The following is an 18,309-nucleotide window of genomic DNA, read 5'->3' as shown; positions in this document are numbered from 1 at the left end:
CGCCGCCCGCGGCTCCGGCGCCGCCGGCCCGGGAGCTGATCCAGCCGTCGGTGAGCGAGCTGTCCCGGGCGGTGCGCACCAACATCCTGTGCACCGTGCGCGGCTGCGGCAAGATCCTGCCCAACAGCCCGGCGCTCAACATGCACCTGGTCAAGAGCCACCGGCTGCAGGTGAGCCAGGGCCCCGGGGGCGGCGTGTCCCCGCCCCACCTGGCCCGGGTCGCGCAGGCTGCTGGGTGCTGCGGCCTGGACCCGGCGTCCGCGGGCCTGGACCGGGCGCCCGATGCGCGCACCTGCAGGCGGCCAGCCCCGGGGGACAGCGGGGTACGGGGGGAGGAGCGGGGCGTCCCCACGGAGCCTGGGCGGCAGTTCTCGGCACCCCGCCTCTTCCCGGTTGAGATTCATTCGACGCGGCTGTCCGATCCGTAGAACGGGCTGAACTGGTACCTCGCAGCCTAGCCAGGGGACGTGGAGGGCACAGGTACCCCATCATCACGGGGAAATACCGTGTCATGCCGCTCTGGTGTCAGCCTCGGGCAAGCCTCTTGCTCAGCGCGGGGCACCGGCCCTGGCGTGATGCACATTTTGTCTCCAGTTCGTGCAGCAACTTTGTGAGATGCGTGTAATCCCCGTGGGATGGATGAGAATCGATTCAGAGCCAGCATGTCAGCTCCCACTCAACCCGAGACCCGTGCAACAGTACGAACCACTGCCCAGTCCTGCTGCCCCCCCCAGCCCTGCTCCCGCCCCAGCCCTGCTCCAGCCCCCGTCCTGCTGCGTTGGACCCTGTGGGTCAATCCATTTCATGAAACATCTTCCTCTTTTTCTCTGACCATCCACATTAACATGCATGATGCCCTTTTCCAAGGCCTGAACCTTTCTGATAAAACGCCCCAGACTGAGAAGAAGTCTCACCATCCTTGCTTAAGAGCAGTCTGTGTTTTCTCCAAGACAGATTTGTTTGTTCTTTTGGCAATCAGTGTAGTGTATACAATATTCTTCACCAGCCCTAGAATTCAGAGGCAGCGGTTCCTCCTCAGTTTTCTTTATTCATTGTCCAGTTTTTCTCCTGCTTTGGAAATGCCGTGGCTTGGATCAGGCTCACTTTAGCCTTCACCCAGTTTTAGGGATTGTTTAAGCAATTGAACCAGGTCTTTTGGAGCGGATTTGCACAAGGCAATAGGTAGGTTGGTCTCGTCACCGCTGATTCCATGAGTGTTGATTGTGGATCCAAGTAAAAATTAATTCATTTGACAACCTCAGCCTTTCCTCCATTTATCATGTTACCTAGTGGTCCAGTTGTGAGGATCTTTGTTTCTGTTGAAATGTAAACCACACTGAAGGGAGTAGCCGTTTTGATCTTCATCACTAAGTGCTTTGAGTGTTCATTTTCTCCAAGTGAAGTTGTGGCATCTGCATATAGCAAGTAATTTAATGGTCTTTCTCCAATCCTAATGTTACATTCTTTCTGGTCTTCTTCTGCCAGGATTCATCTGGCATCAGCAGTGATATCCCTCATTCAAAACCCTCTTCTGAATCTGGTTTTGAATTTCTAATAGTACCCTGTCAGTCCACTGCTCCAGCTGGTTTTGAATCGTCTTCAGCAATATTTTACTTGCACATGAAAGTAATAATATTGCTGGCTAATTTCCACATTCTGTTGGAACAGAATTTTTGCTGTTGATGTTATTTTAGCTTACGAAATGACATGCACCTTTCCTCCTCTGGTTTTCTACCACCAGATCTTTGCACATTTCATTAAATGCCATTTGCTTTCTCAGGTTACCCAGAGAAACCTTTTGTTCACCTGGTTCACTGTATCATTTCTTCCCTGAACTAAGCTGATCTGTGTTCAAGAGCACGTTACAAAAGTCTCTTCTGTCATCTATTTTGGTCTTTTCATTCTTTCCTCTCTTTTTAATGACCTTTCTGCATGTATGATGCCCATGATTTCATTACACAACTCATTTGGTCTTCAGCTGTTAGATTGAATGTGTCAAATTTGCTTTTTAAATTGCAAATTCAGGTGGGAGCTATTCAAGGCCGTATTTATGCCTTCTAGAGTTGTTTCCATTTTCTTCGACTTGAACTTACATGATGGTGAATTCTACCATCAGCCCAAGCCCTTGTTCTAGCTGTTGATACTGAACCCCATTTCTTTATACAAATAGAGCCAACTGATTTCTAGGTAATTCTATTTTGTGAGGTCCACATTCATTGTCACTTACTATATTGTTGAAAAAGGTTTTCTGCATGAATATGTGATTGTTCTTGCAAATTGTATCACACAGTCTCTAGTATTGTTCCTGTTTGTCACCAAGGTCATATTCACCAACTGATGAGCCTTCCATCATGTTTCTAACCTTCACATTCCACTCACCAGAAATTGTCAGTGTGTTTTGATTGCAAGTTTTATCAATTGCAGACTGCATAAATTAGTAAAACTTTTCAGTTTTGCCATTTTGGGCATTAGTGCTCGGTATGTAAATTTGTGTAATAGTTGTATTGACTGGTCTTCCTTGTAGTCATATGGGCATCATCCTATCACTGACAGTTTTGCACATTAGAATAGATTTTGAAAGGTTCTTTTTGACAGTGAAGGTAGCACCATATCGCTTCAACTTGTCATTGCTGCATAGTAGCTCATATGACTATCCAGTGCAAAATGTCCAAAACCCACCTCTTTCAGCTTACTCATGCCTAGAAAAAGGGTTGTTTTGTTTTGTTTTTTTATGATGTTTGAGGCTGCCTACTGCTTTCTTGACATTAGGTGACTGTTTTCTTGGTAGATGTTAGGCTATTATAAGTGTGTAATGTCCCAGGGCGGGCAATGTTCAGTAAGGATCTAAATACTGGTCTTCCCCTTTTGGCCAAAGGGCTGCAGGTCTGAGGGCCTGGAGCAGGATGAGTGTTGTTCTCTGGAAAACAACAGCAAGTCCACTACTGCTTCTCTTTGGCTTAAGAAACCCTATGGCTTCTCCAGGTGTTGCAGTTAGAGGGGTTCAAGGGTGGCAGTACCTGGATCATAGCTCACCGAAGCCTAGAATGTCACTCTTTATGCATTCTCTGCCATTCTTTATGGCTTCTAGGTTTTGGAGAATTCATACTTTTTAAATTTTACTTATTAACTGATTATTAAATGAATGTATCTTTGCAGGCGTTAACACCTTATTTTGAGTGGTTCCACATCAGCAAATGAAAGTCTTGAAAGCTTTACTCCGTCTACATTGTTAAAGTCACCTTGTTCAGCATTTCACTGTCACTGGTGAGGTTTTCACCAAACTACTAGGTCACCAAGGCCTCCTTTCTAGTGTGTCTTGTACTGGAAGCTCCACTGAACCCTATCTACCATGAGTGACCCCACTGGTGTTTGAAATACCAAGGTCACAGCTTCCAGCATCACAGCAACAGAAAAGCCACCATACTGCAACTAACGTAGGACGGAGAAGTGATACTGGGATTTAAATCTGAGCCTCTGGTTTTGAAACCTGAGTTCTTCACACCACACCCACAGTACCTATCCACCCACTGGCAGGCCTTCAAGTTGGCTAACTTGTTAGAAGGAAACTGCAAGCTTCATCGCTAAGCTTGCCTAGTTCGCATGTGCCCTAAGGGAAATCTCTCCTGTGGAACCTTTTTAAAAAGCTCTCAAGTCCTCTCTGATTGTGTGAATGGGGGCAAGGATTTTCACCCTTGATGCACATCTGTGGAAAGCTTATGGAAAATATAGAGGACAGCCTCTCCCAGAACCATTAGATCCTAATTCCTCAGCCACTACAATGGGAAGACTTCTTCGGTCACTTGTGTGTGACTTTGTATGCTGCTGATACCAGTCTTGTGGAGATGTGGCCTTTTTGGGCTCAGGTTGATTCAGGAGTGAGTGCAGATTGTCCAGAGTACTCCAGGTTCTGGGCACCTGTCAGGCCAGTCTTCGTGGGAGCTATCTTAGAACGGGGCTTCTGTTTGCAGAGAATTTGCTGTGGGATCCTTAGGGGGACAGAGAAGTGTGTTGTCCAGGAAGGGTGGGCTGCTTTGACCATTCCCTTAACAGAGAAACACCAGGCTTCTCACATGAAGATAAAGGGTGTTTGCTGAGGAAGTCCCTTCATAATTTTCCTCAGAGTAGTATTGAGTTTTTCGGCACAAGGCATACACATGTAGTAATGTGGGAATGATCTTCAGGGTACTGTTTTCTCTCTTGTGCAGACTTTAATGAGGTAGTTCCTTTTTAACTCAGATAGATGCGTTGTATTTGTAGGATTTCTACAAGCCCAGCTACTTGACTAATAGGCTCAGTAACTGGTCTTCCTTGTAGCGGTGTGGCTGTTGCCCTGCTTTGACAGTGCTGTCCTTCAGAATAGATCTCTGTTCAGATGAGTTCTATTCAGGACCCATCACCTGCCTTCAGTGTGGTCCCCTGTGATCAACAGCTGTATCAAGAAATACACTTCTGAGCATCAAGGAAAGGCCTGTCTCCCCCGGGTTCCTCTATGGGGGTGATGGGCTCATTAATCAGCATGCATTTCTTCACCATTTATGTTGTTCTAGAGAAAACCCTGGGATTGCTTGGAGCCCTGGATCTTTCCAGACTCTGTTAAGCATGTGTTAGCATGCAGATACCACCTGATCTGCAAGGTTGGTTTGGTAATGATACAGTTGGCTTATTTCCAACAAAGTAAAACATGTCAAGTTTGGGAAACCAGAAGATACCATTGAGTAAAAGATAGTCGATAAGTCTAAAGGGGGAGGGTGCAGCCAAGACACCTACAAATGCGGGCTTGCATCACAGTTCCTCTTAACTGAAGAGACAGTCCAGAGTATCCACGGTCCACTACTGAACTGAGACTGCCAGCAGAAACAGTCTTCTCCAGATCCCCTTCCGAGGTCACGGAGGCAGACTTTTCTCCCAGGAATTCTAGAAACTCTGGTGGAGTGTCCCCTTGAGTTGGCAGTGACTCCCCAGAACCAGCTCTTTCTCTTACAGGCTCCCTTCCCCTCTTGGTGTGCTTTCCTTGCCTTGTCACCCAGCACCCTTAAGCATTGAGTGTCTTTAATGAAGTCACCTGAGTGACAAGACACCCCTACCTCCCAGGGTGGCAGATCTGTGCCCTCAGTCTAGTTCCCGAACAGATGTCTCTGGAGTCCCAGCAGTATTCTTGCACTTAATACACCCTCAGACTGGAGGGAGGGAGGGAAGGAGCTGAGGCCTGGACAAGGCAGCCGGCTGACGTGGGCTCCCTTTATTTTGAGAGCAGTTTGTGCGCTGACCAGCATCTCCTCCTCCACCAAGTGCGTGCTCCTGCATTCTACCCTGAAGCTGTTCTGAGGCATCTGCCTGGCACAGTATCTTAACAGCAAGAGGCTTTTCATGGTATTGGTTACAGCGACTTGCATTCACAATTCTTTCTTTTTTCCCCCCTTATGCTTTCTCCACTACTATGAGCATTTATCCCCTTCCCAGTTACTTGCTATATGGTTCTTAGGTTATTTTAATGTCTTCTCAGAAGAAATGCTCCCCACCCATCCTCACAACTACATAGTCCTTTCTTGACCTGACTATGAAGGATGGTGGGTGCAGATGGGGACCCAAGCCGTAGGTGTAGAATCCATGCTGCCGTTGGGTTTCATGAACTGCCCAAGAGTTAGGTCCATGTTCCTTGTCCTGTAAGGAAATCTGGGATGCCCAGCCCAGCCTCAACTACAGTCAGCCATGCCGGAAGTGAGGGAGCAGATCATGGGAAGGAAGGGTGGGAGTGAGCGTACCTTTCCACTTCTGTCATTCCTCAGGTTTGAAAGCCTGGAAGGGGCCCCACCCGGAAAGCCACTCCTGTCCTGTCTGCGCTGGCTGGTGGTGCTGTATGACCTGGTAGGACAAGCTCCTAGGATTTCCAAGGCTGTAGTCTACAGAGGCTGACGACACCTTCCTCCCACAGAGCAGCCCGTGGGCTGTACGGTTAGCCGCAGAATACCTCCACCCCTGTGCCACCAGGGCTTCCTACCACTGCCCTGGCACAGCAGAAAATGCACATGTATTACTTGAAAAGGCTATGGGAAATCTGGTTTCCAGAACTACTTATGTATTAAGAGTTAATGGGGGGAAAGCTGTCTGACGTGGTTTGGATGCTAGGGAACTCGGGATGTCCGTCCGGCTAGGGAACTTGGGCCGTGGGTATTAGGGTGCCAGTGAAGACGTTTGCGGGAGGTGATAAGGCCATTGGAGCTGTACTTTGGAAAGAGGAGTCTTGCAGAGCGTGAATGAAAAAGAGAGATTGGAGGCATAGGAATGAGTTGAGGCTGATGAGGAAGTCCAAAGGCAGCGTCGTGAGGACCTGCCTGAAGATGATGCAGCTGAGGAAAGAGGCTGGAGACGGAGGAGCCTTTTCCAAAAGGACAGGTGCTGCAGGCGTGAGATGGGGACTCTGAAGAGAAAGCAGCCTCAGGACCCATCAGAAGTAAACTCATTAGCAGCATCTGGTTATGCAGAGGGTGCAGCTTTGCTCCAAACAAAAAAAGACTTGAAGCGCTTATTGATGAAGCTCAAAGATTATAGTCTTCATTGTGGATTATACCTCAACATAAAACCACCAATAAAAAACGTAATGATAAATGGAGACAAGATTGAAACGGTCAAGATGTCTTTTTCTTTTAATCCACAGTCCACACCTGTGGAAGTAGCAGTGTGAGAAATCAAGCATAGTATTTCATTGGGTATATCTTTATGTTGCTGAAGAACAACGATGCCACTTTGAGGACAATGTGTGCCTGACCAGGCCATGGCATTTTCAGTCACCTCATGTACATGTGATAGTTGAATAAGGAAGACTGAAGAATTGGTGCCTTGAAATTGTGGTGTTGATGAAGAATATTGAATATACTGTGAACAGCCCAAAGGAAAAACAAATCTGTCTGTGAGACATGCAGCTAGAATGTTCCTTAGCAACAGGAATGATGAGACATCTCACATACTTTCGACGTGTTATCAGGAGAGCCTAGTCCTTAGACAGGAGCATTGTGCTTGGCAAAGGAGAGTGTGACAAAGAAGACCATCAATGAGGTGGGTTGGCGCAGTAGCTACAAGGGGGGCACGCACAGCAGAGATTGTTTGGATTATCTAATATAGGCCAGGTTCCTTCTGTTGTTCCGAGGGTCGCTGTTTGTTGGGGCTGCTTGAGTGGCACCTGGCTGACAAGAAGTAGCATTGTAGAAGTGCCATGAAAAGTGCTGGATTTGTGGGCCCCGGATGGCAGGGTCTTACAAAGCATTTGACAGAAAACTGGCGCATTTCTCTGAAACAGATTGACCATGAGGAACCTTACAATGGCCAAGGGAATGAAGAATTTTAATCTTGCATGGATTCTCTCATTTCAAGCCTTCACACACTTTGTTTTTCTTTATTTTTTAAATCCTTGGGTGGAACAGATGTTAAGTTCATTGAAAGTTACAGTGACTTGAGAAACGAAACATTGGGTGAATTGGTGTCTGAGTTGGTGAGAATGAGCAACGGCAGGTGTCAGTGAAGTCGATTGATACCTGCATTTAGCAAAGCTGCATTTCTCTGGGACATCCTCAAAGACCTTGTTTAATATTCAGTACTGTTTTGGATTAACTTTAAAAACTCAAAACTGAAACACATTGTCATCAAGTTAGAAGTGACACAGAGCTGGCCCTCCAGCAGGTTTTCAGAGGCTGTAAATCTCACAGGAAGGTGTTGCCCATCTTTCTCTTGTAGAGCCACTACTGGATTTGAGCCACTGGAGGGGCCACGTTTGACTTAACATTGCACCTCTCTACCTTCTGACTACTCTACCATCTAATCCTGAGATTAGCTTCTTATTGTTGGTAGGTGTCATTGGGTTGAGTATAGATTCATAGCAACCCCGTGAACAACACATCTGAACTCTGTCCTGTCATACGCCGTCCTTACCATTGTCAACACATTTGAGCCCATTTCTGCAGACACTGTATCAGTCCACCTCATTGAGAGTCTTCCTCTCCTTCACTGACCCTTCACCTTTAGAAGCATGATGTCCCTTTCCAAGGAATAGCCTCTCTAACAACTTGTCCAGAGTATGTGAGACAAAGTTTCACCATCTTTGCTTCCAAGGAACACTTTGTACTTTTCTCCAAGACATAGTTCATTGTTCCTTTGACAGTCTATGGGGTGTTCAGCACTCTTCTCCAACCCACAGCTCACATATGTCAATTCTTCCTCTCCTGTCATCCTTATTCATTATCTAGCTTGCAGATATATAGCAGGTAATTGGAAAGACTATGGCTTGGATCAGGCATATGCTGGTATTCATTGCTCTTCGGGACTTTGGAGAGGTCCCTGACAACACACTTTCCCAATACAATGTGTTTCCCATTCTCTTGACAGTGGTCCCAACTTTGTTGACTGTGTATCTAAGCAAGGTGAAATAGCTGACAATTTCAGTCTGTCATGGTGTTGCCTGTTGGCCCAGTGGTGAAGATTTTTATTTCTTGATGTTAGATTACTTTAGGGACATTTAATTGGTTGGCAGCGGAACAGGAAATGAGAATCTCCATAATGAGTAGCTGACATGGAGTGCTTAACCCATGATAAGCATTGCTCTGCACCTTTTAGATATATTAACCAAGTCCCCTCAACAACCCCAAAGTTGATCCTCAGCTTACAGATAAGGAAACTGAGACTGTGTTGTTTGCTCAGGGTCACATTGATGTGGCAGAGGTGCAGAGATTGTAGGACCCAGAGGTATCATCCAAGGACTCTTAAATAGGCTTAACCCCTACCCCAGACCAGCTGCATTAGAGAGCCTGGGGTGGGGCCAGCTTAGATATATACTAAGTCCCTGAGTGATCTTCCCAGGCTGCACTGCTCTGCACTGTGTGCATTGAGCACGTACTTTGTTCTCCTAGTTCAGTGGGAACACCAAAGGGAGTTCTGGCCCCTAGGAAATGTAGTCAGGTGGTAGGAACTACAGAAGAAAAGAACAGTGTGTAAGGTAGCTTGTCAGTATTGTGGGGCTCTGTGCCAGTGTAGAGGCATTCGGGTCAGATATACCAGCTGCACTGAGGGCAAACTATGGGCAGTCTCCTTCCATCTGATATACAGCTTCTAAAACCCTGCTAGAGGTTCAGCTGTGAGTCAGTTCCACTTCAACACCTGGAGGAAGTGTTTTGTTTGGTGGCCTAGGCTTTGAGGAGTTGCATTGCTGACCCAAAGGCTGATCCTATCTGTGGGTTTGAAACTACCACTTGCTCCACAGGAGAAGGATGGCCAGTTTACAGCCTCACAATCCCAATGGAAGGACAGCGATGAGTCAGTTCCCACTTGATGGCAGTGAGTTTGATGGGTTTTTGGTGGTGTGGGGTTTTTCCCTTCAGCTTTCAGTTCCTTAGGAGAGCTCTGGTAGTGTGGCCATAGGGAGGTGTACTGCTAGCCCAAGTCAGCTGCACTCCTCTGACCGTCCCTCCCACCAGCAGCTCCTCCTGGACGATTTATAGCCTCCAGAAAGCCACTATGAGTCATTCCCAACTTGATGGCAATGAGCCTAGATCTTAGAACGCAGAAAGGCACATTTTTAGATCTGGGCGCTGGGCAGCATGAGGTGGAGGGAATGTTTCTCGTGGATGATGTCTGACCTAGGCTCTGTACAAATCAAAATACATATGCTAGTTTTCTAAGTTTCAAGATAACCCCGCGAGTTAGATGCTGCTGTAGTTTTATAAATGAGTTAACTAGTTCAGAGGGGTTAACCATCCTGCTCCAGTTCTTGCCACTGATGGGTGGTGAAGTGGCTTTCAAGGCAACGCTGATTGTGCTTCCTGCTGCGAGAGCAGGGACGGTGTGGGTCTGTACAGAACAGGATCGTCTGCTACAATCGTTGGAGTGGGTGGAGTTGGAGGTGAGAAGGCTGTTAGGTGAAGTAAGACAGTATTGAAGGGAGCGAGGAAAAGACACCATCATGATGGTAGATTGGGGACATAATAGGGAGTTTGAATTGTATTTTAACCACCTTTTTCTTAGAAACATTATTATGTGAAATGAACAAATTATTTTTTGGAATGCCTTTTTTTATGACTTTTATGTGAGGAGGGGTGAAGCACAGTGGATCACATTTCTATGAGCCATGGTCTTCCAACATCCACCAAGCGTCAGGTGTCTGGGGGTGGTTCTCAGGTGCCGTCAAGCCCACTGTGACTCCTGGCAGCCCTGTGAAGAGTGGATCTGAACCCTGCCCTGTGCTCGCTGACATTCTTGAGCCTGTTGTTACAGTCACTGTGTTGATCCACCTCCCTGAGGGTTTTCCTCCCTGTTACTGACCATCTATCCAAGCATGATGTCTTTTCCAAGGACTGACTCCTCTTATCAGAATGCCCAAAGTATGTGAGACGAAACTTTGCCATGCTTGCCTCCGAGGAGCACCTCACTGCACTTTCTTCAAGACGTATTTGTCGTTAAACTGACATCATTGCTCTCTAACACCTTAGTCAGATCCTTGACAGAAGATTTGCCCAATGCAGTACTTCTTTCCCCCTCCCCTTTTTTTCTTTTTTTTGCAATTCTTCTTTTGGGTTGTTACTGTTAGGTGCTGTCGAGTCGTGTATGACTCATTACAACCCTGTGAATAATCAATCTGAACCCTGTCCTGTCGTTGTGGGCCATACTCGGGCTCATTGCTGCAGTCACTGTGTCAGTCTCTTTTGTTGAGGTTCTTCCAAGCTTGCTGTCCCTCTCAAAGGAATAGGCCTCTCCCGGCAACATGTCTGAAGTAAGAGATGGAGCTTCGTCTTGTTTGCCTGCATGGAGCACTCTGGCTGCACTCTTCCCGAGACATGTCTGTTTGGTTTTTCAGTCTGCAGGATGCCTTGTGGCCCATCATGAGGATGGGGCAGCTTGCGGATAATGCAAATAATGGAGCCTTGTGGTAGTGAGAACATCTAAATCAGATAGAAGGAAGCCTAATGAGGGCATTGGTCAGTTTTGCCATCCCAGAGGCAGAAAAGGGGAACCCCTGCCATTAAGTAGAAGACCTGGCCATTGAGCCTGTCATGTGGGCATAGAATCCCTTTGCCAAGAATCTCCCAGACCCATCAAACAGAGTTGTATCATGGGAGATGGCAGGAGACCAGCGGGAGATAGTGTGCGTGCCTCCTAGCCCCAGAGCAGAACTGCTCCTGGAAGTGCTGACCGCTGAGCCCCTCAGGCTTGCTCACAGAGTGGGATGCCTCTGGGGACCTGTCGCCAGAGTTTGGCTTGCTGCCCCTGGATTAGGCGTGGAAGAGCTGAGTGCCTACCTGCAGGCCAAGGCTTACTGGTAGAGTGGAGTGTCCCCAGGCACTACTGGCCTTGTTGGAGAGCTCTGACCTGAGCAGGAAAGAGGCCAGCCTGAGGTCCCAAGATGCCTGAGAAGCTGAGGCCAGGGGAAGGCCTGCCCGGGACACAGCTGAGAAGAGACTGTAGTGTGGAACACCTATATCCTGAGTCCTTTCTAACCTGAACTGTAGCCTCTTCCTGCTCTGATAAACCCCAGGACTGTGAGGATAGTATGGTCTGTGAGTTCTCTGTAGCTATTACAGGGAATTATCAAACCCAGACAAAGAGTAAAGAGTGCCAAGTGTGGGACGGTGGTGTCTGAGCTGGTGCATTGAGAAGAGACATGTCTGCCCTCCACCTCCGAGGGCTCGTCATAGGCAGGTGATGCTGGTTGTCCCTCCCCTTGTCAACTAGAGAGGTCAGATGTCCCACCACATTTTAAGGTTTACAAAGAGAAATTAATTATGTGAGGGATCCTTTCCATAATCCAGATGAATGTGTAGAGAGTGTAGGGTCAGAAGAAGGCCCAGTGTTGAAGACATAGAAAGAGAGATAGTGGAATTTGAAATCAGCACATGAAGAATTGCACCACTGGGAAATAAAGTAAGAATAGCAGCTTTTCCCTCCGAGTGAGTGGGTACAGATAGCCGAATTCAGCATGTTCCCATTGACAGCCAGTAACAAGAGGTGCCTTCGCCAAAGTGGTGATTAATTTCTCACCTCCCTAGGTATACGCTGGTGGTTGAGAAGGGGGTGGCATGTTCCAAAGGAAGGGAGCTTTTCTCACTGTAGTGTACTCAAGGATAGAAGCTGCATCCACAGCCTGAGCACTGGGCCTGTTTCCTCAGGTGCCCTGTCCTTGACCACCCCCATTTCAGGGCCAGCTGGGCAGGGCCAGGTAAAATGATACTCTTATACTGACAGTCGCCAGTGGTCACAGGCTGGAGAGTCCTGGCTTGTCCGGGGCAGCAAGACAATTAGAGCATCTAGGTCAAATTAAATCACTAGTTGTCTTGGGCCAATTGAATGTGAGAGAGACAAGATGTGATACTCTAGAGGTTGACAAGCCCCAAGTCTGTGGGTCAGAGGGCAGACTGGAGGCCTCTCCTGACTCACATCCCTGCAGGACGGATGCTGAGAAACCCAAGTTGGGGGGGGGGGCGAGTGGGAGAGGAAGAGGAAGAGAGGGAGGAGAGACACTGTCGACTGACTGGCTCCCAGAGATTTTGTCATGTAGGTGATCACATTATTGTTTGCTGCCATCGGATCAGCTCTGATGCACAGCCATCCCGAGTGTAACAGAATGAAACTCGGCCAGATTCTGCACCATCCTCACAAGTCTCTCTTCTGCACATGTGCACTGTTACAGTCACTGTCTCTCATCCCGTTGAGGGACATCCTCTTTTTAGATGACCCTCCACTTTTACTAAGGTGGATATATTTTTCCAGAGAGTAGAGGCTCCTGGTAACATGCCCAGAGTTTGTAATATGCAAGCCTCACCATCCTGCTTCTCAGGAGCATTCTGGCTGGACGTCTTCTTAGACAGAAGTGTTTGCTTTTCTGGAGGTCCACGGGGTAGTCAGTGTTCTTCACTAGAACCATATCTCAAAGGCTTCGAGTCTCTGGTCTTCCTTACCATTATTCAACTTTCACATGCATCTGAAGCAACCGAAACCCCCCATGACTTGAGCCAGCAGAAACCCTTTGTTGTTAAAGCCGCATCCTTGTTTTCAGAGAGCCCCTTGGCAGCAGATTTACCCAGGGCGCGAGGTCATCATTTGATTTTTGACTGATGCTCCATGGGTGTTGATTTTGGAACTTAGTAAAATTAAATCTCTGGAAGCATCTGTCAAAATGTTTATTTGTACAGTTGTGAGGAATTTTTTTGTTTGTTTCTTTGTTTTTTATGTTGAAAAAGAACTATTTCAGAACTACCAAGCTACACAAAGTCTAGCAAGTTGATACTTTACCCATCACACATCAGTCTATCACAGTTAATAACAAAGGGTAGTTGTGAGCATTAAATGAATTAACTTACTTAGGACATCACTTGGCCTGGTCATAGTGCTGTATTAGAATTGACTTTATACAGTGATTTCTAGGGATTGTACCTCCCTCTGTAGGGAGCTCTGGTGACATACTCTGTAGGGCATTACACTGCTAACAGAAAGGTCCGTAGTGCCTCTAATGGTCAAGTCCACTAGGAGTTCCAAGGGAGAAAGATAGGGTGGCAGTCTCCTGCCATGTGGTTTACAGCCTCCAAAGCCTGTGGAGGATCATGTCTGAGCCCATTCTGATCAACAGCAACGTGAGCTTTTTATAATGAGTATTAAATTTCCGAAATCATGGTTTTTATATTCAAACACTTGTGTCAGGTAGCTTCATCTGTTTGAAGGGGCAATAATAATCAAAGAATGCCTCATTATATAATGTTCCCTGTTAGGATGGCCCTAGATCATAATCCAGGGGGCCTACTGGTAAGGAGCTGCACTGCCAATCCCAAAGGCACACAGTTTGAATCTACCAGCTACAGGAGAAATACGGACAGTCAGCGTCTGTGCGATTGACTGCCTCTCAAAACCCTCTCGCGTGAGCTCTAAGTAGGTTTCACCTCAACAGCACACAACAAGAAGATCCTAATCCAGATAACTTTTCCCAGGGACTCAGACTAGAACACTTGGAGGTCAGACGATAGAATGGAAGACCTGAGGTAAATACAAAATCTCAGGCCTGGGTAAATAAATATGGTACCAGTTACACAAAAGCTGGCTTCACACAGAGGGGCTTTGAGAGGAAGAGTTTTGAAAGAGTGGGCAGAAGTCAGGTTTTTTAATAGCAGCATTTAAAAACGTTAACAGCTTTATTGAGCCGCAGTTTACATAACCATAAAATTCACTCATCTTTGGTGACTAATAGGATGATTTTTTTTAACTGTGCAGAGCTGTGCAGTGCATGGCTCTATCCACTTTGAGAACATCTTTGTCATCCCAAGCTCACTGGGCCCTACTCAGTCATCTCGATCCCTGTTCAGAGTCCTTTGGGTTTTTGTAAATAATTCTTGAAAGACACTTTTCCTTTGCAGGACGGCATAGTGAACCCAACAGTAAGAAAAGATCTGAAAACTCTACCGAAGTTCTACTGCTGTCCAATTGAAGGATGCCCTCGGGGCCCTGACAGACCCTTTTCTCAGTTTTCTCTTGTAAAACAGGTATTGAACTTTTCTTAAGTCTCCTTCTCTGAGGATGAGATGCAGATGGTATAAGCTGAGTGTGGGTTCTTGGGACTTAACCAAACGTATCAGTCGGAGAGTTGAGCAGAACGCTTGCGTGTGACAGCAGAGGCCCAGAACCCCCCTGGGGAATGGAGAGAGAAGGTCTGGATGGGTGACAGTGGATGGACATGAGGTGTGATCCGGAGGGAAGTGTCCGGAAGGGCGTCCTGAAAGGAGGGGACATCATTCAGTTTGACAAGTACATATGTGTGTGCTGGAGTCTCTGTGTGAATGTGTCTGCCTAGACACTGGAGGGGGTCCCCCACTGGGTGGCAGGGTGTCCCTGCAGGAGGACGCCTCCCTGTGGATAAGGAGGCTCCAGGGTGGGGGTAGGGTGAAGGAAATGGGAGGGATCTTTTGTGAAAAACAATGTATTCAAACTTTGTAAATAAATCAGTATAAAATTGAAAAAAAGAAAAGGAGGGTCCAGGATGATTCTATACCGGAAGAGGTTGTCCTGGAGGGCCCTCGGAAAAGCGGCACTGAGCTGCTTTCCTGGCCGTGGCCCTGGAGTGTAGCCCTGCCTACGTGCTGGACACTGAGATTATTTCCTAAACCCTTGTTACGTGAGCCAAGAAGAAGTGACGCCATGAAGTGCTCCAGGCCATCCGCCTTTAGTTCTCTTGCTGTGGAGTGCCAGGACTTCCAGTGAAAGGTCTTGCTGGTATGGTGTGTGGATGGTCGTGAGGTGCCTGAGTGCCTGCTGGTGGTCATTGCCTCCCTTTGGGTCCTAGCACTTTATGAAGATGCACGCCGAGAAGAAGCACAAGTGCAGCAAGTGCAGCAACTCCTATGGCACAGAGTGGGACTTGAAGAGGCACGCGGAGGACTGCGGCAAGACCTTCCGGTGCACGTGCGGCTGCCCCTACGCCAGCAGGACGGCGCTGCAGTCCCACATCTACCGCACCGGCCACGAGATTCCCGCCGAGCACAGGTGGGACAGGGCATGCCCAGCCACCGGGCCACAGGGCTGGCAGGGACAAGGGCGCACACTGCCGTCGGGCTGGCGGGGACAGGGGCGCACACTGCCATCGGGCCACAGGGCTGGCGGGGACAGGGGCGCACACAGCCACCATGCTGGCAGGGACAGGGGCTCACAATGCCTCAGGTTGACCACTGGGCTAGTGAGGACAGGGGCACACATGGCCATCAGACTGGCGGGGTTAGGGGCACACACAGCGACCAAGCTGGTGGAGACGGGCGTCCAGGGCCATCAGGCTGCTGGGGACAGGGGAGTGCACATCATTGGGCTGATGGGGACAGGGATGCACATGGCCACAGGGCTGGAGGGGGCTGGGATGTACACAGCCATGGGGCTGGTGGGGAGAGGGCCGCATGGGCAGCAGTTTTAGCAGAGGACCCACTTCTGGGCCATCAGGCTGGTGGGGACAGGAACATGGCCTGGTCACCAGAAGCGTCTGGAATGACAAAAGTTCTAGCTGGGGACACACCTCTGGGCCCTGGGGCTGACACGGCTCTCGTCCTCATTCTTTATGCCAACCCCTTTCAAGGATCTTTTGTCATTTCCCTTACACAGTCTTAGCCTCCAGCATTTTCTGTTAATGTCAAATTGTTAAAGAGGAAGTTTTATTATGAAAATGTGCCCCATTTGAAAGGTCACATTTCTGTTTGGTGTGATATCCTCTTATTGTAGAAATGATGGAAGGTCTATTATATAATGAGTTGGCGGCCTTATGCTTACAGATCTGAGTCGAGTTCCAATACTTCGAGTTAAAGAAGAAATTGCACATCTTGTCCTCTGTTTGCATATTTACTGTCCTTTTGACTCATTGTTTTCAGGGATCCACCAAGTAAGAAAAGGAAAATGGAGAGCATGCACAGCCAGAAGCTGTCCAGCAAGAACCTGGACTCCCTGGTCAGTAAGCAGGCCCCTGGACCAGACGCTCAGGAGCTAGAAACTTCTGAAATGAAGCTTGTAGCCTCTTTTGAAGACACTTGCAGTGCTAACATCAGGAAACAGTCTCTGACAGCGCCTCCAAGGTACCCCCAAAAGTTGCTTCTACCCAAGCCCAAGGTAGCGTTGGTTAAACTGCCCGTGATGCAGTTCTCTCCGGTGCCCGTCTTTGTGCCTGCAGCAGACCCCTCGGCCCAGCCGGTGGTGGTGGGCGTGGACCACCAGGCAGCCACCGGAGCTGTGCACCTGCTTCCCCTGTCCATAGGAACCCTGGTTCTCGGGCTCGACTCTGAGGCGTGCTCCCTGAAGGAGAGCCTGCCTTTTCCCAAAATCGTCAGTCCTGTTGCTGTTGAGCCAGTCAGCACAGGTGTTTAAGTGAACTTGGGCAAAAGTTCGTCTCCTCCTTTACAAGAACTCGGGAATACATGTCAAAAGAATAGCATTGCCTCCATCAACGTCCAGACAGACCTGTCCTACACCTCCCAGAACTTCCTGCCTTCTGCACAGTGGGTCCCGCCCGATTCCTCCGTGTCGTCTTGCTCCCAGACAGATCTGACATTCGGTTCTCAAGTGTCCCTGCCCGTTAGCGTCCACACGCAGACGCTGCTGCCCAGTTCCAAGGTCACATCATCTATAGCTGCGCAGACTGATGCCTTCCTTGATGCCTGTTTCCAGTCTGCCGGCATCTCCAGAGAGACCCAGACCAGTGGACTAGCAGCCTCTGCAGACACCCGCGTCCAGATGGACCAAGCTGTCATGTGCGGAGACCTTTTTGAGAGTGTCCATCCATCATACAGTGTTTCCACAGACAGCATGATGAGTGACAGTTTAGTAGCAGACACTGTAACTCATGGTTTGTTACCTCAGAGCCACCCAAAGACCCTGCATCCCGAGATGGACAAGTCCGCACCAGTTCTGAACTTCAGTGCCCAGAACATGACTGATAATCAGACCCAAACCATGGATCTCCTTAGTGACCTGGAAACCATCCTGTCGAGTAACCTGCCTGCTCAGACCCTGGACAACCGGAGCCTCCTGTCTGATGCCAATCCTGGGCCCGACACGCAGCTCCCACCTGGCCCGCCCCAGAATCCAGGAATCGATTTTGATATTGAAGAGTTTTTTTCTGCCTCAAACATCCAAACGCAGACGGAAGAGAGTGAATTGAGCAGCATGAACCCCGAGCCAGTGTTAGAGTCACTGGATATTGAGACCCAAACTGACTTTTTACTTGCAGATCCCTCCTCTCAGGCCTATGGTTGTAGGGAAAATTCAAACTTCTTAGGCCTTGAAATGTTTGATACACAAACGCAGACAGACTTGAACTTTTTTTTGGAGAGTAACTCTCACCTGCCTCTGGGGAGCATTCTGAAGCACTCCAGCTTCTCCATGAGCACCGATTCCTCCGACACAGAGACCCAAACCGAAGGCGTCTCCACTCTGAAGGGCTCGCCTGACCTGGAGAGCAAAGTGCAGCTCAACAGCACAGAAACTCAGACCATGACCTCGGCCTTCGAGACCCTGGGAAGCTTGTTCTTCACGAGCAACGAAACCCAGACGGCGATGGACGACTTCCTGCTGGCGGACTTGGCCTGGAACACCATGGAGGCCCAGCTCAGCTCCGTGGAGACCCAGACGTGTGCGGAACTGCACACTGTCACCAACTTCTGAGAGCAGGGTCCCCCCACGGGGCAGCACGTGAACAGGACGGTGGTTCTCGCTGTCGGAGGCGGTCAGTTCTGCAGTGGCTTAGTTTCTCTATGGTATTTCTGCCTTTTTTACTTGTAACCATGAGTTTGTGTATAAATGTGAGTGTATTATAAA

The 18,309-nt window shown here is 48.5% G+C and overlaps 1 protein-coding gene across 1 annotated transcript; it reads left to right on the top strand.

Moving 5' to 3' along the window:
- Positions 1 to 11: 11 nt before the first annotated feature.
- Positions 12 to 18,156, top strand: ATMIN (ATM interactor). The gene is given in 4 exon segments (XM_006903574.1): positions 12 to 170; positions 14,382 to 14,507; positions 15,305 to 15,504; positions 16,371 to 18,156. Coding segments are annotated over 4 exon segments (2,142 nt in total). The 5' UTR covers positions 12 to 140.
- The last annotated feature ends 153 nt before the right edge of the window (positions 18,157 to 18,309 follow it).

Source organism: Elephantulus edwardii, unplaced genomic scaffold (genome assembly GCF_000299155.1).
Source record: "Elephantulus edwardii isolate Elephantulus edwardi_28Jun2011 unplaced genomic scaffold, EleEdw1.0 scaffold00072, whole genome shotgun sequence".
In the NCBI taxonomy this organism is placed as follows: Eukaryota; Metazoa; Chordata; class Mammalia; order Macroscelidea; family Macroscelididae; genus Elephantulus; species Elephantulus edwardii.
This window is presented reverse-complemented; position numbering and strand designations above follow the sequence as displayed.